We start from the raw sequence: 23,940 nt of genomic DNA on the forward strand, positions 1-23,940 counted from the left end.
TTTTATGTATTATTTTTTTTCCTAATAGTTAACTTTCAGTTGAAGTCTATTTTTTCTAGAGTTAGGAAAGAATTATTAATTATCTACCTATACTTATTGATTACCCATCTATATTTATGAGTCAACGGACCAATGTTAATGTTATATGCTGAGGAAAAGAGAAAAAAAAATATTTTAACAGCCTTTGTACTTGAAAAGTTAGGTTTCATTATGTGATAGCAAAAATAATTCCAGATGTAACAGAAAGCATTAAAGAATTCATATTTCAACTGTTGAAGAGAGGTTTTGACTTCTACATTAATACATAAATTCAACCTATAATCAAGGCAACACACACTCTAAAATCCAAAGTTTATTAAGTATTAAATTCAAAGTTATTTAAGTATTTCTAGGTTGAAAATATGTAAACAGCAATTTTACCAGAAGTGACATGAGGAATTTATGAAGATAGACAATCTGAATACAGCCAACATTCAGTGACACCACACCATCCACTTTGGACATGTCAGTATAGGAATCCCCCTCGGTAGCATCTGGATACAAATCCAAGTTAAAACGAAAAACTTCATTTCCCATTATTGACACAGCCTGAAAAGCAGAGATTTGAATGTACTCTATCCAAGAAGATGGCAACAAGTAAAATCCCATTTAAAAAGGGTTTATATTTATAATTATTATAGAAATAAACATTTCTCTATCAAAATGTATTTAATTAATATTTTAAAAATAAACATATTTAAATGCAAAATCTCATATTTAATTTAAAAAAACTAAGTATTTACTACCACCTACCTTTTTATGAATTGTCTTAGGATCAACATCTGTGACAATAATGTTTTCCAGTCTAGCAAACAGTGACTGCTTTCTTGACTGAAGAGAAAGAGAGGAATCAAGGCCTGAAAAAAAATTTTATTACTATTATTTTTACAAATTTATTATAATAAGATCTTAATATATTTCTTTCCACTCATAATTTTCTTGTGTTTTTTTTAATTTATCAATGAACTTCTAATTAATAAATAAGTTGTGATATTAGGTACTTTTAGTTTTATAAACAATGACACCTATAAATTCATTAAAAAAAATTATGTGGACACATCTCCAAAGAACACATACAGGTAGCCAAAAAGCACATGAAAAGATGCTCATCATCTCTTATTATCAGAGAAATGCAAATTAAAACATACACACACACACAAGGGAATACTCAACTATAAAAAACAATGACATCTCGCCATCTGCAACAAATGGATGGATCTAGAGGATATTATGCTTAGTGAAATAAGTTAGAGAAAGAGCACCATGATTTTACTCATGTGGTTATACAAAGAAACAAATGGATGAACTAAATAAAATAAAAATAAACTTTTAGACTCTGAGACTAATTAGCGATTATCAGAAGGGAATGGGTAGGGAGGTTAGTAAATTGGGTAATGTGGTCAATTGTATGGTGATAGGCTAGGATCAGACCTTTAATAATGAACTTAATGTAGTGTATATGGGTATTAACTTTTAATGGTAAAACACCTGAAGCTTATATAATGTTACAATGCAGTGTTACTTCCACGAAAAATGAGATTTTCCTGAGGGAGAATGGGGGAGGGGGGAAGAAAGCATGCAAGGAGATTGCTTCCATGATGTTGTGGGAAGTAGTCTGTTCAGAAATGATTTCTTGAGTATCTTCAACATTTATGAATTAACACCATGTTTCAAATAAAGTATAAATTGCTTATAGAAAAAAAAATAATTATTTTAATTTTCAAACTTCCAAAAAAACTAAATCCAATGTAAATAAATTATCTTGGGAATTTAGTAAACCCTTCATACCTTATATCTAGCCATTGATATGGAAGCTATAAAAGTGTCATGAAGCAATTTCAGACTTAGTGATGCACTGCCAGTTGAGAAGAAACCAAGGGAAAAAAACTAGTGTCTTGTTTTTAAGTGCTTCAAGAATTTTATTAAACATAATCCTTATCTTTACCAGCTCACAATATGTTGGTAAAGAGTCAGCGAAAAAGCTAGATTTGTTTTGCTAGCTTTTGCATAAAAGAATAGGTTCATAGGTTTCATTATTTATTATAATATTGCTTTACATTTGTACCAAAATAAAGCTTAGTCATAGATCTTAATCTGAATTTTGGATTGACACTTATCCTAGCCCATCAGTAGCATCCCTTCGTTGATATTAGTATCCCTTTTTATCACCAAGACAACTCTTAGAGAGGTCCAAAACACTAGTATGTGTGGTTCAATTTGTTGGTCAGCTCCTGACCAACATCTACATTCCAAGGAGTTGAAAGAACATACTGTCCTATACCATGATAAAATAAAATGAACCAGTTTTCACAGTTCACAGTTTTTCACAGTTTTCTATTTGCATATTCTCTAGCACTGAAAAAAAAGACAGCACTTATCTTTTTAACATTTTTTAATACCATGAGAACTTTTACCTTGAATCTTGATTTCAGCAATATTGTTCTTCTCATCACAAACAATGATACAGAAAGCATTCAACTTGGCAAACAGCCTGAAGTCAATAATGTCACTATCTTTAGAGGATACAATCACTAAAAATAAAACAAGACAGCCCATCACAGTGAGATCCTGGTACTCTAAACTCTATTAAGATTTTTACCCTATATTAACTAACCCACAGTTTTGTTTTAAAATATTATAAAATCCTCAAATTCTTAAAGATTTCAAAAACTTTCTTGTTTTATATGTTCTATAGAGTTTGCACTTTTAATAGTGAGCTGTTTAATAATTTAAAAACAAGAAAAACAGCAAAAATAAATAAGGACACTGAAATAAGAATTCAAATGATAGCCTGTAGTCACATAGTTTAAATAGCAGCATCAGGATACGAACAAAATTCTTTCTGTTCCAAACTCTAGGCTCTTGACCAACTATTCCAGCATCCATACCCTCCTGTCTCAGGTCTTGATTTCTTTATAAGTAAAATGGAAAGGAAGACTAAACCTCTATGGGGCCCCTTCAGATGCCCAAAAAGAAGCAAACAGAGAGGTGAGGAACAGTTCAGTGTTAATAGAGGTCTTCTTCCCCTATTTCCCACAAAAGGCATCCACCACCACCACCACAAAGGTTAAGAATAAAAACAAGACATTTTTAAAAGAATATAAATTATATTTGCATTATATCAGTCACCTGATTATCATTTGGTTTGGTGAGAAGTATGGAAAATGGAATGTAATGACAGAACCACATGAGCTCTCTGATTCCCCAGATAGCTCTAGAATTCCGAAACCCTTCCTAACAAAAACCAAAAAAAAAAGTATTTTTCATACCTTTCTGCAGAGCTGAACTTTTTTGTTGCCTTTCAGTTGAAATTTGTATATCTTTGGTATCACTCATGTTTTGGTCACCTGATTGAATAATGGTCATCAGGAAATTAATAGAAGAGAGAAGAGCTTGGGTTTGTAGCAACAGATTTAAAGACGAAAAAGCCACCTAGAAATGGTTAAAGAAGAAAATGAGTTTCCTAGGTCAATTACACCAATAATCTCCACAATGGACCCAAAAGGCTTCCAGCTAGGCTTGCTTCACTGCCTTCCACAGCTTAGAAGGAAGGTAGAGAAGATTTGCAATCCAGACTCCTTAAATTGGCAACATATGGAGAGGAAATAAAACTTACACACTTCAGAAGCTCATTTGAGTATCAAAGTAACTTAACTGCCCCATTTCCCAAGCATAATTATCATGGAGCCTATAACCTGCTTGCCATGGCCATCACAATATTCAACATGCATATGATATTTTTTGGCTCTTTAATGGACTATTTATTATAATATAAAACACACAAGTTAGAACATGAAACTCCAGAATCAACATGTTATTACTATGTCAGAAATGATTTTATATGTGACATTCATAAGAATAAAATATTTTATTTTTTTAAAGATTTATTTATTTATGCATATTATAACTGGGGTACAGAGATGTGAGGGGTGAGAGGACCCACCAGAGACAGAGTGGGGAACAGAACAGGCAGACTGTGAAATACACTGCTGAAGGGAGGAGCAGGTGAGTCAGGAGAGGTCTGCTACACCATGTGGGCAGCTCTCTGGCTGGGGATCGAACTTGTGCTGCAGAGGCTGCAGATAGCTTCATAGGTTGCGTCTTAACCCCTTGCGCCACCAGGGAGGCCCTTTAAATATTTTATAGTACAATTATGACTGAGTTCTTAGTCATTAAAGAATTTTCCAAAACCATAATGGCCTTATCTTTTTTATTTTTTTAAATTAATTTGTGAGCTGTTTACATATCAATATAACTTTGGGGCTACATGTGTACATCTCCATACATGCACATGCTTCACACATCCTCCACCAAAACTCCCATGTCAATCCCCTATCCTTTCTCTTTCCCCTATCCTTTCCACTCTCCCTCCTAGTTCTATCATTTAAAAAGAAACAAAAATACATAACTTATTGGGGAAAAAAAGTACTACATTTTAAACATTGAATTCAGCAAGCTAAGATAACAATATAAATTACTTTCAAGAATATGTGGCTTTCTAATAGCAAATTAATTTTTAATATTTATTTAAAGAAAAGCATCTCTTACCTCAAAACACTAAGTAAACATTAAAATTACAGAAAGTTCAGAATATTCAACAGCTTCTCCTATGTCTGAAAAGTGTAATCTAAAACTCATCTCTCATTTTCTTTTTAATGTAACCTACAGCTACATTTTGCCTCTTCATCCTCTACATGACTATCTTGGCCCAGAAGTATTCAATATCTCTCCTTTTATTTCACATACTTTCTCAGTCCTGCATTAAATGATAGAACCGAGCTTGGGGTTTTTTTACAATTTTTTTAATTATGGTGTTATTGGTTTACAATAATACCTAGTGGTTTATTCAGAACCCAGTTGGCTCCTCTATAGCATTCCCTACTTTAGAAATAATTACAGTGTGATACAGTAAGTTAAAACAACAGAGCTAATATCTATGAGCTTAATTTAGGACTTATTCATCAAATAATCCATTCAATACTCCTCAATTGATACTGGAGACTTCCAAAGTAGGTTATTTTCAATATGACATGATTCTCTTAGAACTTCTTACCTTAAGTGTTTGTTCAGTTTTTTCAAAAGTAGTTTGAAAACTTGGTCCATTCTTATCAGCCTGAAAATAAAAAAAAGGAAAATAAAGAAGGAATTAATAAATCACTTAAGTTCTCTAGTTAATTCATATTATTATAACTGTATTTTTATACATTCTGTAACATTATTTTGAAGTTATATTCATATAACTTGCATAGTTATTGTAATAGTGCAATTATTCTCCTCTTAAAAGATGGGAAAGCATACAACATTCTGTTCTAGGATACTGCAGCTAGAAATCGTGATAACTCTTAAGTTTGGAAGGTTTAGAGGTCATTCAGTCCATACATAACCTAATTGCCTGAATTCCTTTATATAGTCTTTGGCAAATTTATTTCAGGATATCGCCAGGGAAAGAAAGCTCATTTTCTTACAAATTCAATTTTTAGAAAAACTTGATTTAATGAGATATTCCTATTGAACCAAAAATATACCTCCCCATTGTACCTACCCATTAGTTCAAGTTCTGTACCTAAAGAACTTACATAGTGAATTTAGTGTTTTATCTCTTATCAGAAGCTTCTGGCAAGGCCTGCTCCCCTGCCTCCCTGCTCCCACATTACTCTGTCACCTTCTTTATTAGAGAATCAATAAAATTATATTTCAACTTTTGTTCACTTGTCTATCTTCTTCCCAGTATAAAATGTCCTTGAGAATAGGGAATTTTTTTTTTAATCTCTGTATCCCAAGTGCCTAACAGAACATGACACATAAAAACACTAAATAAAAAGCTGTTCAATTATGTCAATTAACCAAAAAAAATAATTAATATTTCTGGGTTTTTGTTCTACTTTTTTTTATAACATTATATAAGTTACATGTGTACATCACTGAAAATCAACATATGTATATACTACATTGTTTACCACCAAAAATCCAATTCTGTCCTTCACCATAAAATCATCCTCTTTTTTCCAACTTACCTGTATCTCCTTTTGTCTCCCCTTTCTCCCTTCCTTTCTGGTAACCACTAATTAGTCTTATGGTCCAAAAGTTTAAAAATCAATTAATCTTGAGTGAAGCTAAATACCACAGATTCCTTCAGTGTTTCTCATATGATAAGTTTTTGAGTCCCTTCCTAATCCTGGCAGTTCTCTTCTGAACCTAATTCAATTTGTCTTTATACCTTTTGATGTAAGATACTCAGCCAAATGTCACTATTCAACGTAGGTAGTTGAATATGTCCCAGAAGACAGAAGTAGGATCTACTTTACCCCAGGTTTTGGGAAGCTTGGTGGCTTTGTAATAGTCCTAATCCTATACTTAAGTGAAATAGGAAAAAGATGTGAGTGGGAAGAGAAACAGCAAATATCCCTATGATTCAAACCTATAACATACACACATACAGAATCTTTAGTAATCTACCATCATCCTTTTTCTTCCCAGAGGTTACTTTGGAATATACAGTAAAAATATAAAGTCTATTGTCCTTACCTTAATAAACTCCACTTTTAAAAGATCTAATCCAGGTTTGTCAGAAGAGCTAATTAAGTAAAGAGGCTTCTTTTTGGATCCTACATTGAAGAAAAAGAAAAAAAGTACTCCAAATAAATTGCTCTTTTTTTAAGATTGGAATTTCCTAGATGTCACCTTCTTTAAAAAAAAAAAAATATATTAACTAGGCTTTAAAAGATTACCTGCATATATTTTCAATGTTACTAAATACTGAACACTATTAAAGAAATAAACCAATCCAAAATGTTAACTTACCTTTGGCATTCAACTTACTTAAAAGCATGCCTACTTATTTTTATTTGATTTTACATCTGTGTTCAAAATAATGAAAACTTCTCTATATATACACTTAAGGACACATATGCATTTGTAAGGCAGTAGAAAGACGACAGGTTCGAGAATCAGAATATATTAATTCTAGTTCATTTCGACCCTTACAAAAAGTTATTTAACTTCCACTTTCTCAGCTGTGTAACAAGGAAACTGAACTACAAAAATATTTTTTTTTTAAAGATTTATTTATTTATTTGTACAAGCGGAGAGCAGAACAGGTAGACTGATGAAGTACACTGCTGAGGGGAGCAGTGGGCGGCAGGAGAGGTCTGCGCGCCATGTGGGACCCTCATCTGGTGGCCGGAGATCGAACCTGTGCTGCAGAGGCTGCGGGCAGCTTCGCAACCCAGCGCTCAACCACTGCGCCACCGGGGAGGCCCCACAAAAATATTTATTAACAATTTGTTAAGCTCTAATATTCTATGAAAAAATATTTCATATATTACATATTTTTAACTCATTTCCCTCTGTTTAGACTAAGAAAAAAGGATTACATAGAAAATATTTTTTTCGGGCCTCCCCTGGTGGCGCAGCAGTTGAACACTGGGTTGTGAGGCTGCCCGCAGCCTCTGTCTGCAGAGCCAGTTCAATCCCTGGCCACTGGCGAGGGTCCCCCAACCCAAAAAAAAAAAAAAGAAAAAAAATTTTTTTCAAGGGAGGAGAAATGTTAATTTTTTTTTTCATTCAAAACAACAAGTATTACCAGATGTCCTCCATATCCTCAAGTGAATGTGCAAAGAAATTGTCTCCATAGGAGGAAGTGATTTATCCACCATTCTATTTTTTTGTATTTGCAGTTCTTTAATTCCGGCTTCTGAGATCTCAGAAGCAGTCCCAGTCCTAACATTCCCTATAGGTGAAAACCTAGCAAATCTGTTACATATATTCGTCCCCTCAAGTGTAAATTTCATCTTAACACAGTACTTATAAAAACAAAGACACAAAAAAATTGTTCTAAATTGAAGTTTATCTTAGTTTCAACAATTAACAAAAAACAGGCCTTCATACATGACTAAAACATTAGGCAAATATTAAGTTATTTTAATTACTATAGACTTATCCATTCCTTCATTTCTCAAAAATCTAATTACACACAACATGTATATTGAAATTAATAAAATATTAAAGCTTACACAAGAATGAATTTACCACCATTCTAATTTCTATAATTTGAGTCTGTGTCTGATATATGTACACTACTCAATAGAACAAACCTTTCTTTTATTTGTAAAACAGGAATAATATTTCTTGTATAAAGGAGATTTATATGAACTCTCCAAAGCAGTAGATCATAGTAGTTAAGTGTACAGTGAAGGGCCAAGGTTGCAGGATTTCAATCATGGTTCAGTCTACATACTAAAAGTATGATAAATTATATGACCAATTTATCTCTTAGTCTTCTCATATGTAAAACTGGAGATAAAAACACTGCTTACTTCATAGTACTGCTATAAAAATCAAATGAGTATTATTTGTATAATGCCTGAAATGGTGCCAGTTATTATTCATTATAAATATTATTATGTAAGTGAAAGCTATTACCTTGAATTTCATGGTAAGCCAAGCTGATTTTCTTTAAATACGACACTGCAATTAAATCATATGTTCTTACTGTGGCCTCTGTTCCTAGCTGAGTAACATTAAATACCAGAATTGTATCTTCTTCTTTCTGTTGTTTGGTAAATTCTAAAAGCACCTAAAAAAAATTAAGACAGAAAAAAGAAAAGGTGATAAATAGTTTGAATCATATTTAAAATAAAAAAACAATCCTTCTTCATATATATCATTGTGAGGATAATAGAAACTTGGCTCATACGTAGTTCTACTACCATAAATTTATTTACTATGAATGGAAATTATCATCTTAAATTCTATTACTAAGAATAAATTTGATCTACATAAAAATCATGATGAAACTTTATATTGACTATTGATTTACTTTCTAATTTAGTAAAAATAGGAACATATGCAATCTTTCTTAATATGGTTTAAATAAACCTGTATTTCAAAACAAAAATCATGACTGATGATATAAGAAACATTGCCATTTAAGTAAAAAGTAAACAAAAATGTTATTTTTATACTGCCAGTATTTAAATTTATTTTGGAAATGACAGCTAGTATATTTAGTCAATAAAAAATAAAAAAAACTTGTTAATTTTTATTTATTTATTTTTAAGATGTATTTATTTATTTATACAAGCACTGGGTACAGTCAGAAGCACAGGAGGTTGAGAGAATTTACCAGAGCCAGAACGGGGAAAGGAACAGGCAGACTGACGAAATACATTGCTGAGGGGAGCAGTGGGCGCGGCAGGAGAGGTCTGTCGCGCCATGTGGGACCCTTGCCGGTGTCCGGGGATCATACCAGCGTTGCAGAGGCTGCAGACAGTTCGCAGCCCAGCGCTCAACCACTGCACCACCAAAGAAGGCCCACTTGTTAATTTTTAAACATGCAAGTTCTTTGATATTCCATCTATTCCTCCCTTTAAATTTGAGAAGACTGGCAATTCTCCTGCCCACCTGTGACTATGCAGGTGCCTCTATTTTTCTTTCTCCTTTTCCTAATAAACCTGGTCTTTTAAAAAAATAAATAATAAATAATAAATAATAAATAAAAACTAACTGTTCAACACAAGTGATACTACGTCATCACTTCAGAGGAAATGATACTATAATGACTTCCAAAGTCAAAGAAAGCCATGAAACTTCCTCTTGAGAATGTTCACAATGGGACAAGCTAACTTCCATGTAAAAAGTTCAGGTATCCTAACATTGCCACGTTCTAGAGGTATTTCAGACAACAGGGTCATATGCGATCCCTGCCAACAGTCGGTATCAACTGCACACCAATAACTGAGTCCCTTGACATCCAGACCCTCTGAGACTTCAGGTCACCGTAGCTCCACTCACCACCTAACTGCCACCACCAAACTATGTGAGAGACCATATACAAAAAATGCCAATCTCAGCACTTCTAGAATTCCAAACCTACAAAATTATGAACAAAATAAATAGATGTTTTAAGCTACTACATTTTTGGGTAACTTGTTAGAAAGCAACAGTAAGACAACATTAGCAATGATATAATTATATATTTGAGAAAAAGGAGTGTCAATTGAAAAACAAAAGGAAACAAAGTAAGATATTCAATACAGAATGTATATACAAAATACATTTTAGATAAATCAATTACTCAAATGAAGTCATAAAATAAAATATAAAATCATGGATAAATATTTCCATAATGAAGAATTTTCTCAACATACACCAAAACTAAAAAATGAGGTAAATTTCACCACAGAACTATTTTAAACATCATCACAATGACCCAAAAAAGTCAAAATGGGAAAAGTATTTTAAACAGAATTTTTACCTGAGATGATTCTAATAGTTTATAACTTTTATAAGTGTGCTCTGCATTCAATGTTCAATAAAACATTTATTGGGCATTATTTACCATATATCAGGCCATGCCAGTCACTAAGGACAACAAAGTGACCAAGACAAGCAAAAAACTTGTCCTGACAAACTTCATGTGAGAGGGAGGACAGCATTTGAGCAAATATCTGAAGAAAATAAAGAATCAAGTCATGTAGGAAGAGAGAGTCCCAGAGTTTTTTTTTTAGCTTAACAGTAAAGATTTATTTATTTATGCATATAAGAACTGGGGTATAGGCCAGAGGTGCGGCAGGTGAGAGGATTCACCAGAGATAGAGGAGGGAACAGAACAGGCAGACTGACTGAAACAAACTGCTGAGGGGAGCAGTGGGTGAGACAGGAGAGGTTTGCCGTGCCATGTGGGTTAGCTCCCTGGCTGGGGATTGAACTTGTGCTGCAGTGGCTGCTGATAGCTTCATTGTGCTGTGACTTAACCCCTTGTACCACTAGGAGGCCCCTGAAAACAGGTTTCTAACCCTGAAAATAGGTTTCTAATTAAGAGTCTTAAACTCTTCCAGATTAGGTTGGCTATCATATCGATCATTAAGACCAATTTTCACAAAACAACACTTCATATTTTGGATGTGTTTGTGCATGTGAGACAGAGTATCACATTTTTCATATACTTAATGTTTGGGTCTAGTAACAAAATTGTATTTATTTATAGACAAAATAAATACATACCTCTTTAATTTCAAACTTCAGTAGAAGATTAATAAGCTCCTCATTTGGAGCCTCTACAACTTTTTTTGGTTCTGATCCCTTCATTGTTTTACCACTTTGTGTTTCTCCATCGTCTGCATCAAAATACTCATCATCAGACTCTAAAGGAAGAAAACATTCTTTGACTAGGAATAATGTCCACTAAAAACAGCAAAAAATACTGAAGATTAAATCCCTCAAAAGTAAAATTCATTTACTAGATATAATCTTCGTATTTAGAACCAGAATAAAATTTCAGTGTGTATTAAGTCCCACGGATAATCATACATAAAAATCATACTACCCTATTACTTTTTCCTTCAATAGCTCAAATTGTTTCTCACTTAGTTCTTTCACTCAATATTCAATAAAATATTTATGTCATGTATCAATCTGTACCAGCCACTAATTGCTATCACAACAGGACAGACATCATCTTTGTCATCATGAAGTTTACACTCTTCTTCAAAATTAAAAGACATCAATGATGTTAGAACTAGAGAAAAGGATCAGTTAGACAATAAATCTGAATAAGAAGAAATCAAAAAAACCATCCCTTTTATTATTGAAACAAAAAAAATCAAATATTTGGGAATAAATCTAACAAAAGAGGTAAAGGACCTATACAAAGAAAACTATAAAACACTGTTAAAAGAAATAGAAGAAGACACAAAGAAATGGAAAGACATCCCCTGCTCATGGATTGGAAGAATAAACATTATTAAAATGGCTATCCTACCAAAAGCAATATACAGATTCAATGCTATTCCAATCAAAATTTCAATGTCATTCTTCAAAGAAATAGAACAATTATTGATGAAATTCATATGGAATCACAAAAAACCCCGAATAGCCAAAGCTCTCCTGAAAAAAAAAGAAGGGAATGGAAGCATCACACTCCTAGACTTCAAACTGTACTACAAAGCCATAATCATCAAAACTGCATGGTATTGGAACAAGAACAGACATACAGACCAATGGAATCGAATAGAAAATCCAGAAATAAACCCACAGATTTATGGTCAACTAATCTTTGACAAAGGAGCAAAGGCTATGCATTGGAGCAAAGAAAGTTTGTTCAATAAATGGTGCTGGGAAAACTGGGTCGCTACATGCAAAGAATGAAGCTTGACCACTACCTCACACCATACACAAAAATCAACTCAAAATGGATTAAAGAACTAGACATAAGACCTGAAACCATAAAATATATAGAAGGAAATATAGGCGAAACACTACGTGATTTGCACATCAAAGACATCTTTACAGACACATCACCCAAAGCAGTGATAGTGAAGGCAAAGATAAACAGCTGGGACTACATCAAATTAAAGAGCTTCTGCACAGCAAAAGAGACAATAACAAAAACAAAGAAAAACCCTACCAACTGGGAGAACATTTTTGCACCCAACACTAATGATAAAGGACTGATCACAAAAATCTGCAAAGAGCTGATGAGACTCAGCAACAACAAAGAAAATAATCCAGTCCAAAAATGGGCAGAAGAGCTAAAAAGAAACTTCTCTGAAGAGGAAATGCAAATGGCCAACAGGCATATGAAAAAATGTTCAACATCACTTGTAATCAGGGAAATGCAAATCAAAACTACCATGAGATACCATCTTACACCAGTGAGAATGGCACATATTAAAAAAACTAGCAACAACAAATGTTGGCGAGGGTGTGGAGAAAAAGGAACTCTTCTGCACTGTTGGTGGGAGTGCAAACTGGTCCAGCCACTATGGAGAGCTGTGTGGAGATTTCTGGACCTACTAAACATAGAGCTTCCATATGATCCAGCAATTCCACTCCTAGGTATTTACCCAAAGGACACAGAAACATCAATTCCAAAGAACACCTGCACCCATATGTTTATAGCAGCACTATTTACAATAGCTAAGCTTTGGAAACAGCCCAAATGCCCAAAAATAGATGACTGGATCAAGAAGATGTGGTACATATACACCATGGAATATTACTCAGCATTCAAAAAAGATAAACACATGCAATTTGCAGCAACATGGATGGCGCTGGAAGGGATCATGCTCAGTGAAATAAGCCAGAAAGAAAAAGAAAAATACCGGATGGTCTCACTCATAGCAGGAATCTAGAAAACTTAAATAAGGGACCAGGAAAATGAATAACTATAAGAAAGTGAAAATCAAAATCAACAAAAAACTATGAAACAGAGACACTTTTGAGGGGTGGGGGGCGGGAGGGGAGGGATTGGGATCAGAATGGGGGGGTTGCAATTGTATGGGGAATATAAAAATAAAATTTATTATAAAAAAAAAAAGAAAGAAAAGGATCAGTTAGAGATTGGGAATGAGGAGGAGGGAAGTACATTATTTAGTATCCTAAACACAGTCAATCATAAAATCCTTTCATTCAAATGAAGAAATTTAGACTAAAAATAAAATAAGTGCTTCTAAATCTCACCGTTGGCTAGTAGTACAAATGGAACTAAAATTAGTAAATTACTATAATACTTTCAAAATTCCCTTGTTTTTTAAAAATTTTATTTCTATATACTAATTTACAGACTTGGAATAGTAAAGATCTTACTGTCCTTACCTGATTCTATTCCATTCAGCAACAGTGATGTACTAAGCAGACCTTTTGTCCTATCTGAAATAACAGGAATTGAAGACACCTAGCAAAGAATATGAGTGTTAGATACCAATTTAACAAAATTAAATGAATATAAATGAGGGAACTATTAGACAGGTAATAGAGAATAGATAGAAATGGAAAAACATATACATAATAAACAAATATGCCCCAAAAGTACATAATCAACTAACTAATGACTGGCTAGAGTTTACTAATTATTAAGATTACCACCCGCATTTGCAAGGGCATAACTACATTCTCAAGCAGGTAATCTATCATTGTTTGCCAATTAGTTACTGTCTACCACAATACTAACTGAGCATCTTTATTACGGGTTCCTGGAATATTGTTTCAATATTAACTGGCTCTCTCAAATTTCATTTGAAAATAAGTGGAAATCCATCATTTATTTTATGTTGTAAAGATCGATTCCAATTAAAGTGACCTAAACTTTTTAAGTCTAACATGTAAGAAAATTTTACACAAATAATTTTGTTTTATAACATTTTAAAGATTTTCATATCTAATTTTATTTAAAACACATTTCATAAATTTGAAAGACATTTTTTCCTTTATGTATTTTTAATCCCTTTGTTGCCCCAAACTGACTTTCAAACACCATTCTAAAACTGTAGTGAAAACAGGATATGATGCTTATTTATTCAATGCCATGTGCACTTCTGCACAGAATCAACAAAAACCTCAAAAATATTTAAGTAAGTGAAACTGGCCCTAAATAATACTGTAAAATAAAATAGTTCACAGAAAGATGAAAATAATTCACCATATATACAAATATAAAGAGATTTAATATTCTTAATTATATCTATTTACCGGTCTCTCTGGAGACTGTGCTGATTTCTGTGGCAATGGTACACTGTTAATCAAACATAGCACATCTTTCATCTTCTGGTCAGAAATTCTCACATGCATCAAAGGCAGCCCTCCTGATGCTTTAAATCTAAAAATTAAATAATTAACTGTAAGATTTAGAGTTTAGCTTCTTTGTAATGTGGAGAGGGGGACTATAGAAAAAACTACAATGTGATTTAATCCAATTAGATTAATTCCTCCTTTCCTAAGCATTGTTAGAGAATGGGAAGTTCTATGTAAATCAAGTTTCCAGATAATTTAAATGTATCCATCTTTAAAATGGAAGCATTTTAAGTGAACTAATTTACTTTTCAGCATAAGTGATTTAGTAGAGGTTTGCAGACATTTTTGTAATTTTTGTTTCTTAATTACTGACATATTATTTTACATCCTTGTTTGTTTTTTAACAATATAAGATTTCTCCCCTCAGGTGTGGTCACCATAATTCTCCCACCACCAACATGTGCATAGTCCAAACTTTCAAACAGTCTACTTTTTAAAGCCAAAAACACTATATACACATTAACTATTTCCTGGCATCAAAAATTTCTCGGTATAAATATCAAAGAGTACCTACTCCACACATTCTCTATTCCCTCACCTTGCTTAGCACCTGACATATTATATGTATACTTGTTTATTTTAACTCTGCTCTGATTAAAATATAAGCTCCATGAAGACAAATGCTTTACTCACTGCTAACTCACTTTTGTGCCTTCATTATTTGCTTACCTTTTGGCCAGCTTCTACTCTGCTTCCCTACTCAACATTAAACTCCCTAGTTTTGTCTCAAAAGCTTTGTGGCAGCTATTTGTTATTCATTGAGCTCTTTTGGGTTGCTAGTTATCTTTGGCTTCCTAAGTTGTGAACAACTTAAGTACATAGACAACTAGCCACTAAAGAATAATTTTCTACATAATACACAAATCCCTAATGTTCAAATGAGGCTATTTGACTGTTCCTACCTCAAAAGAGTGAAATTTCTAAAAAAGTACTCTATAAACTGAAATGCACCATAAAAATGTAAGATGCTTATAGATTATTTCTGAAACATTACATAAAACCAAAAGTATCACCATTAGAAGCACTTGTTTAACCTTTCCACACAAAATAACTAAAAACTGGACAAAATATGTGAAACAATGGTCTCCTTGACATCAGTCAACAAACGACAGTTGTAAGATGGGAAACAAATAAAGTCTTAGAAGTAGCCCAGCTTACTGACAGACAAGTTTCAAAATGTGCAGGTTGGAGCAAAGCACTATTTCAAGGGAAATTTAAAGCATAATGTGTATTAAAGGAGTCAAATCAATGGGCTAAGTTTACAACTCAAAAAGAAAGGAAAGAAAAGAAAATGAAACCCAAGTAATAAGCAGAAGAAAGTAGGTGATGATAAATATGGGAGTGGAAATCAAGGAAATAAAAAAGAAACATAACAGAGATAATCATTGATACCAAAAATGAGTCCTTTTTTATCTTTTTCTAACACTTATTTTCAAATAAGTGTATATAAATACAGAACAAAATACTTTCTGAACAAAAATTTTTAGCAAATACTACAGTACTTTAAAATAATAATAAATCGTTACCAAATGAAGTTATTCAGTAATGCAAGGTTGGTTTAACATCCATTTGCTAGTGTACCAATGAATTACAGATACATACAACATGACTGACTGACCACTCTCAAATTAATTATGTTGAGTGAAAGTAACCCAACAAAAAATGTATAATTCTATCTATATAAAATTCTAGAAAATCCTTACAAATCTATAGAGTCAGAAAACAAATCAATGTTGTCTAAGGATTGATAACATAGGATTTAACAGGCAGTGATGAAAGACAATACAAAGGAATACAAGATGTTTTAAGGATGATGAATATATTCATTATCTTGACTTTGGTGATTGTTTTGTGTGTGTGTCAAATTTATCAGGTAGTTTACTTTAAATAGATATTATGTATGAATGTCAATAATTCTTCAATAAGGCATTTTTTAAGAAGCATAAATGTATCACTTAAATTATCCACTTAAATTCAAAATTCAGTTTCTACTTTTCATTCCCTTAAATTATTCTCAAGGTTTTACACAGTTTAGAAATCTAAATAAATTGGTTTTTAAAGATTTCGTTAACACTGAATCTTGGATTTGATCCACTCAAAAATATATTTAACCAACTTTCATAGGAATTAAAAATACCAATTCTTCTGAAAGAAGAAAAGTGACATATATAATTCAAATATTTTCTTTAAAATGCCCTTCTGTCATATGGTATCATTTCTTTCTGTCCATCAGAAATCTAGCTTTGCTTTTTTAAAATCTGGTAAAGACAGAGATACAATGTTGATTTTATAGTATAAAGGAAATGCATACATTACCTGGCCATTCTAATGTCTTTTTCTACCATTGCCTTGGCCAACTCAACATGAATATCCATGGGTTGCAATATATGCATAGTTGATGGATGCTGAAATCGACACTTTTTCCAGTTTTCCTCTTAAAAAATAATGTTCAGTATTACATGACTCATTTTTATTTATTAAATGATTATTTTTAGATTATCAGGTATTATGTAGAAAGCTACTTTAACTTATTAGAAATAGTTAACAAACATGTTCAATGAATAAACAATTTTTACTTTTTTCAACATACAAGTGAAATAGCCTATTTGATTTTCAATATAGATTGACACAAGTCAAAGATCATAAAATTGAAAAATTACAAATATTTAGAGAATGTTTACAAAGGTAACATCTTGTATTTTAAAGCAAACGGCAAACATCCAGGAATTTATCGCCCTGATTTCAGAATTAGTGATGAAGGTCAGGAGTTGCAGTGGTAAAAGGGAGAAAATATAAATGACAGAGGAAAAAAAGAGCTTTGGAGTTCCCAAGTACAAATAGGAAATTAACACATAATTCCAAGCAAAATTACTTTTATGAAGAAAAACGTGTAATAAGGCCTTTTCTTCAAATATGAAGGTCTCTAACACACACTTTCCAATAACTAAAAGAATGCTACAAAGATCTTAACTGATGGCAATCACTGAACATATTTTATCATTTATAATTCAAATAATTATTATTAAGTATATATAAAAGAAAATTCCTATGGTATGCTTTCATGGTCCATGGTAGCTTTTCTCTTCAAAGAATTAACATGTTCCTAATATATAAAAACTAATTAAATATTAGTATGCAATATATAAAAACTAAGAGCATTATATATTTTAATAAATCTCATCATTCCAAGCAGAGTATACATTCTGTCTTTTCCAACAATGTCCTACCATGAAGTGGTACACTCCTGAGTATTTAGCAAAGACTGCTTTATAAACTAAAGAAATACAGAGAACAAGCAATCTTTACTTAAGTAGTGAAAAATACTAAAGTTTCTGGAAAGCAGTTAATTATCTTTAGAGTTTTAGGACTCTATAGTCCTCAGATATCTACAAAAGTAGATTTAATACTACTGGAATAAAGACTAGGCTAAAATAGCAAAATATTTCAAAATAAAGCAGCAAGATAAAAAAAAATTGAAATATCCTAAAAGCAATGGGACAAAGGAACTTGAACAAACTGTTCATTCTATTTTGTGTCCTAGGAAGTTTCATAGTCACATTATAAAAAAATAGGCAGTGACTAGACTTTTAGATTCAAATGGGGCTACATACCTAACAGTGAGATATTTACCTATATTTGTATCTATAACAATGATTTGCCACGAGGCTCCTATTGGGTTTTCTTAAGTAATACGTTTAATATGTTTAAAATGGTTGTCAACATGCAAACATATTCATGTATTTACCAAATATACTCAACACATTTTGAAATCCTAAAAATTGAGCAACAGTTTACCTGCTCTTGCAAAGAGTAGCTGCACACTTTTTATTTCAACATCAAACTTGTCATATGCCTTATCCATTATTTCTTCTAGAGATGAATTACTAGTCTTCTGCAAACCTTGATTTTTACTGTTAAGCTAAAATGGAGGGAAAGTTTCAATTTTTTTAACAGAAAAGTACATACATCTACATACTTAAGTTGTACTTTCTTAAACCTAACTATATAACTATTTTATATAATTTTCTGATAACTATTTGTAGATATTTTATTGGAAATATAATATTTTAGCATATATTTTTATTATATCTGGGTAAAGGAGTTCAGCACATTTGTATTTATTAGATCAGTTATACATTCATCCTCCTCAAATAAGCTGTCTAGACTTGCAATTCTTTCTGATCTCAAAAGTTACCGCCCTCTATGATTCCGCTCCCTTGCTACCTAGCCTACAATCCACCATGAAATATCATCTTCTGTTCCTTCTTTACCATAATAATCAGGTTCCTAGAGTTCAGATCCAATCAATCCAATCTCTACTTTCTTTTCCCTCTTGCTGAAAGAGCAAGAATCAATTCGGGACTGCATTTTTTTAAACCTTTACTTTTTCTCAGAGGTTTGTATTTCTAAGAGGTTTCACACCTAAAACCTTAGAGTTCTTTCACTCTATTAAATTGCTAACTGCGTATTAACAAACATATATTCACATGTGTATAATTTCCTATTGTCAAAATATATAAATTACAATTTATACTCCTGGAAACTCAGGAGTACTTGATAAGTACTTGTGCTTCTCTCCAATGAGAAAAAGATAGCAGTAATTCAGTCCTCAATGTAAAATCATCTACCATTACAGAAATTTTGAGGATTTTTATTTTGTTTACTTTTTTAATAGTCAAATTATTTATCTAAAAAGCTTAATCTAAGCTAGGTTTGACAAAATGTTAACAGGATATAAATTTTGGTCTAGTTTAAGAGAACTCTGGGTGAAAAACAGCAAACTATCAGTTAGCTACCAAACTGAGCAAAAATGGCTGCAGACACTAGTAATTCAAATATACCTACCCGAAATGTACCAAAATCCAAAATGAGAAGATCTGACTTTTCATGGTAGAAACCTGTCTTTGGGACTATTAAATAAGAAGGCTTTAGATTTATCCTTAAATCAAGGACTTTTCGAGTTTCAATAATATGTGTAAGTCCTAAAAGAAAAAACAGATTACATGGTCAGTTAAAATATATAATCCTATTATTAAAAACAAGAGTAAGAAATTCACTTAGAAAGTATTATAGAAGAGCATCATTTCTTCTCACAGGTTAGATTCTCATTTCAGTGTGTAAGGTGAAAATGCATATGGTCAATGACAATCATATCACATAGTACAGTAATCCCAATATAGCTAGTATTTTATCCAGAAATAAAGTAATTCATTATTTGTTACTTAAGCAACCACATAAAATAGTTTACATGAGTTCAGAAACCATACTGCAACAAAAGTATGTCTCTTTAAACACTATGTACAGACACAGTATAGCGAACCATTTAAAAACAGAGATGGAATGATGTTTTCCATGTCAAGTTCACTGGTAGGCAGATGTTCTTAAAGATAATGGCAGGCAGGTAATGAGGATGCCATTTTACTCTTTCTCACTTCGTTGAACAGGTAATTTGACTTAGAGTAAGCCATGTACACGCAAATACAATTCCACTGCTTATTATAGCCTCAATTGAAACCAAAAAAAAAAAATGCATTTGCACTATTTTAAACACAATATTTATATTAGAATAAATAAAATTTGAGAGTTTAGTTATTCTTACATAATATTTTTTTTTTACCTGTAGCTGTTTTCTCTTTAATTTCTTCCAGCTTCATCAATGTAGCTGATGTTATTTGCTCAAGATCTAACCCCTTATTAGATTGAAAGAATTCAACTACTGCATTGATGGTTTTCTGTAAAATGAGCAAGTTATAAAATATGAGCAAGTTATATATAGTACTTCCTATATTATAAATTTAAAGTTTCAACTAAAGTTTAAACAACTATAGCTATAAACTCAGCAAGTACTTCCAAAGATATTCTGCCTTACAACCCAAGTAAGTTTATGGTGAGATCACAAATGTGTGCAATTAAGGTGACCTTAAGTATGTTCTATGGTGGCATGTTGATTTAGTAACACACATTACTTGTAATTTTACTCCTGAATTAGCCAGAAGATGAAACTCCACTTTTCTATGCTAGATTGGATTCTCTTACATTTTGAAGTATAGCAAGATTATATAAAAATCTGTCTAGCCCTTATCTATACAAAAAATTGAAACTTAGAAATCAGTTTTGCAAGGTGAAATAAGTTCTGGAGACAATGTGAATGTATAATTTTAACACTAGTAAACTGTAACTTAAAAATCACTAATATAGTAAATTATATGTATTTTATTACAATTTAATTTCTTTTTAAATCAGAGAATACAATAAGTACTGCAATCTTTATATAATGTTTTCTACCCACACCATGAAGTCACTTCTATACTATGAAGTAAAAAGAAGTCCAGGATTTCAACAATAGGATGGGGGGGCCAAGAGCGATACAATGAGTAGAAGCCCATTCTACTGTCTAACTTGAAATAAGAGAACCTAAACAAAAAAATGGAGTCACAGATACAGAACTTGAGCCAACAATTTCACCAACATTTTTCATTTTTTCCTCACATGACAGTATTTGAAATTAATTCCAAAGTTCTCTGAATTGGTTCCAAATACAGAAGTATAAGGGAGAATAAATAAAAACAAACTGAAGTAGGAAGTCAGTATGTAACTATGGGGAGTAATTTGTACAGTAAGTACAGACTTTCTTATTAGTATATTTGATTTTTTTCATTTAACATAAGCATAGATAAGTGCACATCACAGTAGAAAAAAAATCTATACTATGTGAAAAATCAAAATTAACTGCTAAACACATACGCTTTTAAAACAAGAAAAAGGTGCTAGTAAATTTAGTTGTGAAATAAATGTTAAGAGTAAAATACAACAAATAAGAAAACACTATGTCAGAAGTATAGAGAGTTTAATAAAGATTAACTTTCCCCTTGTACTTACAGCATCATAGATAACTTCCACAGGCTGAGACTGAACAACCAGGGTCTGATCAGCAGTACTATTTTCTGGATTGGTTTCAAATTCAATTTTAAGCAAGGATGATGCAGTATCACCAATTGAAGCCACAAGTGATGGTACAATATCCTGCTGTCTCAGACCTGTTATATACCAGTGTTCTAATTTTGCTTCCACTCTACATTTGAGGAAAAAAGAAATTAACATAAATATGTTCCTTTGCAATGTATTGAGTTAAAATACAAACTTCTCTCTTACAAAACTCCTTTGAGAGTCAGAATAATGCTCACTACCCAGAGGTGAAGTCTAGACTCCGTGGTCTGGCATTCAGTTACCCAAATATCTGGATTTATTTGTTTTGTTTGTTCTTAACTCCTCCTCATCCACATGAAAAACCCACTTAGCCAACTCCAAAACACTGCAGAAGCTCTAATCACTGTTATATAAAAACAAGCTATACTAAACACTCCCCTACTTCATACATGCTTCTCTTACTCCTTTACATTCTGCAAGCCTAAGTCCTATCTCTCCTAGATCAAGTTATTTTTTTCCACAACTGAGCTTGCATAGCATTAAATATAAAATATTTAATTATACATTACCTTGTCACCATGAGCTCTCTAACATGTTATACAGTTCTTAAATTATTAACTTTTTATAAGTATTCTCTTATCAACTATAGCATAAACTTCTTGAAAACAGGAACTTATGTGTAGCTTTCAGAGTATCAAATCTATAAATTAAATAGTTATCTAATAAATATCTGTGAAGGAAAGAATGGAGGCTAGAACAAATGATGAGTTCCTTGTATAGCTCCCTAAATATACAGAATCAAGTAAGAAAAGACCATCCTAACATACAAAATGAAAAGTAACTAGAGAAGAACTATAATAAATCAAATTGTTTATACAAAATAATATTATATTTTCTGGTCTAAAGTAATACACAGAAATAAAAATTGAAATACTAAGTTTTAAAAAACTTACCTAAGTGCTTGTGCACCTGGTCGCTGAGATACTTGGGTGCCCAGGCCAATTATCTGAATTTTTAGTATTTCTGGAATATTTTTGTTTTCTCTTATTGTAACAGATGTGCTTACTAACTTCAATGTCATTATATGGGCAACATACTAAACAAACAAAAAAAATTAATGAAAATTATTAAAGTTTAAATGATTATTACTTTCCTCAGTAATTTCTTATTTAAATTTTTGAGTTATAAAGTGATCTAAAAGTATGGTAAATTTTGAAACAAAGGATGAGTAAAAAATAATAATGACTAAAAAAAAAATTAACAGGCAACTATAAGTCAGAGACATTCTACAGGGGATGGAGGGGAAAGGGGTCAAAACAAGGAAGAGAAGAGCACAAGCGGCTATGGTGATGGCGCAGGGGTAAACAGGTGCTGGAAATTTTACAGGGACTACTTCTGAGAAGAGAAAGCAAACATTGTACAAAAATAAACAATGATGTAAAATAAATAAATGAATACATTTTAAAAAATATATTTAAAAAGGTATGGTAAATTTTGGCACTATATGCTCACAATTAAAAAGTACATTAGAAAATTCAACAGAAAATTGCCAACTTACATAGGATATTTACAAAAAAAACTCAAAAATTCCTTTCTTTTTAGTTTTTGAGGTAATCTTGATAGTAGTTACACAGAAATTTCCTTTGTGAAGTGAAATAAGGAATACATTTTGGTTTTGCTCACTCTTTTATAAATGAGTTTTATTTAACAATAAAAAAAAAATTTTACAATAAAATTCTAACATTTAAGTCATTAATAAAGCAAGTACTTTTTATCAAATTATTCTTACATTCAATAAAGTAATTAAATCTAAACTTGGAAAGAATTTTAATTAGTAAGGCCATATTGGAAACATTTAAAAATATCAAAGTAGAAACAAATGATAGCATATTTTGATTATTTAAAAAATTAATGACCTGTTTAGCCTAACTCAAGACAAGACAGTAAAAAAAGACAAAATACCTCCTTGATCACCTAAATAACTACCTGCTTGGGTAAAGTTAGGTTGTAGGTGCTCTCACTATAACCAATAGCTGTAAAGAGCTTATCTTTTTCCTCTGAAGTCATAAGGTCATCAATAGCTACAAAGAAAAAAAAATGTTATATAAGAAATCAATGCTCCAGTTTTACAGATATAATCAAAATGTCAAATCAAACTAACAAGTGCTCTAAAATCAACATAAATAAATGGTAAGGCAAAATCAGCCAGATAATTTCCCCTGATGTATTACTTCCAATAGATTAAAAAAAAAGTATAATATACTTGTCTGCTTAGGTCAAAGAAAAGCAAAGAGATACTATTGAGGCAATTTAGCTCCTCAGCTAAGGATTTTAAAATTGCTTACTATTTTTAAATTGAATGAAATTTCATTAAATACATATGTGAAATATAATAACAAGGAA

At 31.9% G+C, this 23,940-nt stretch overlaps 1 protein-coding gene across 2 annotated transcripts in view; it reads right to left on the reverse strand.

Moving 5' to 3' along the window:
* Nucleotides 1–23,940, reverse strand: part of VPS13C (vacuolar protein sorting 13 homolog C) — a 194,053-nt gene that overhangs the window by 119,535 nt on the left and 50,578 nt on the right. For both annotated transcript variants that reach the window (XM_054687747.1, XM_037502618.2), the window contains exons 16-32: nt 23,524–23,618; nt 22,491–22,633; nt 21,490–21,682; nt 20,228–20,342; nt 19,456–19,592; nt 18,406–18,529; nt 16,927–17,044; nt 14,509–14,635; nt 13,636–13,714; nt 11,044–11,183; nt 8,461–8,614; nt 6,565–6,644; nt 5,093–5,152; nt 3,309–3,471; nt 2,454–2,570; nt 793–896; nt 421–588 (exon numbers count right to left, since the gene is read on the reverse strand). In XM_054687747.1, the coding sequence (XP_054543722.1) occupies nt 421–588; nt 793–896; nt 2,454–2,570; nt 3,309–3,471; nt 5,093–5,152; nt 6,565–6,644; nt 8,461–8,614; nt 11,044–11,183; nt 13,636–13,714; nt 14,509–14,635; nt 16,927–17,044; nt 18,406–18,529; nt 19,456–19,592; nt 20,228–20,342; nt 21,490–21,682; nt 22,491–22,633; nt 23,524–23,618 (2,117 nt within the window). The remainder of the gene's footprint in view (nt 1–420; nt 589–792; nt 897–2,453; nt 2,571–3,308; nt 3,472–5,092; nt 5,153–6,564; nt 6,645–8,460; nt 8,615–11,043; nt 11,184–13,635; nt 13,715–14,508; nt 14,636–16,926; nt 17,045–18,405; nt 18,530–19,455; nt 19,593–20,227; nt 20,343–21,489; nt 21,683–22,490; nt 22,634–23,523; nt 23,619–23,940) is intronic.

The sequence above is a fragment of the Talpa occidentalis genome, unplaced genomic scaffold, assembly GCF_014898055.3.
Source record: "Talpa occidentalis isolate TD23 unplaced genomic scaffold, MPIMG_talOcc4v2.1 talOcc4.11, whole genome shotgun sequence".
NCBI lineage: Eukaryota > Metazoa > Chordata > Mammalia > Eulipotyphla > Talpidae > Talpa > Talpa occidentalis.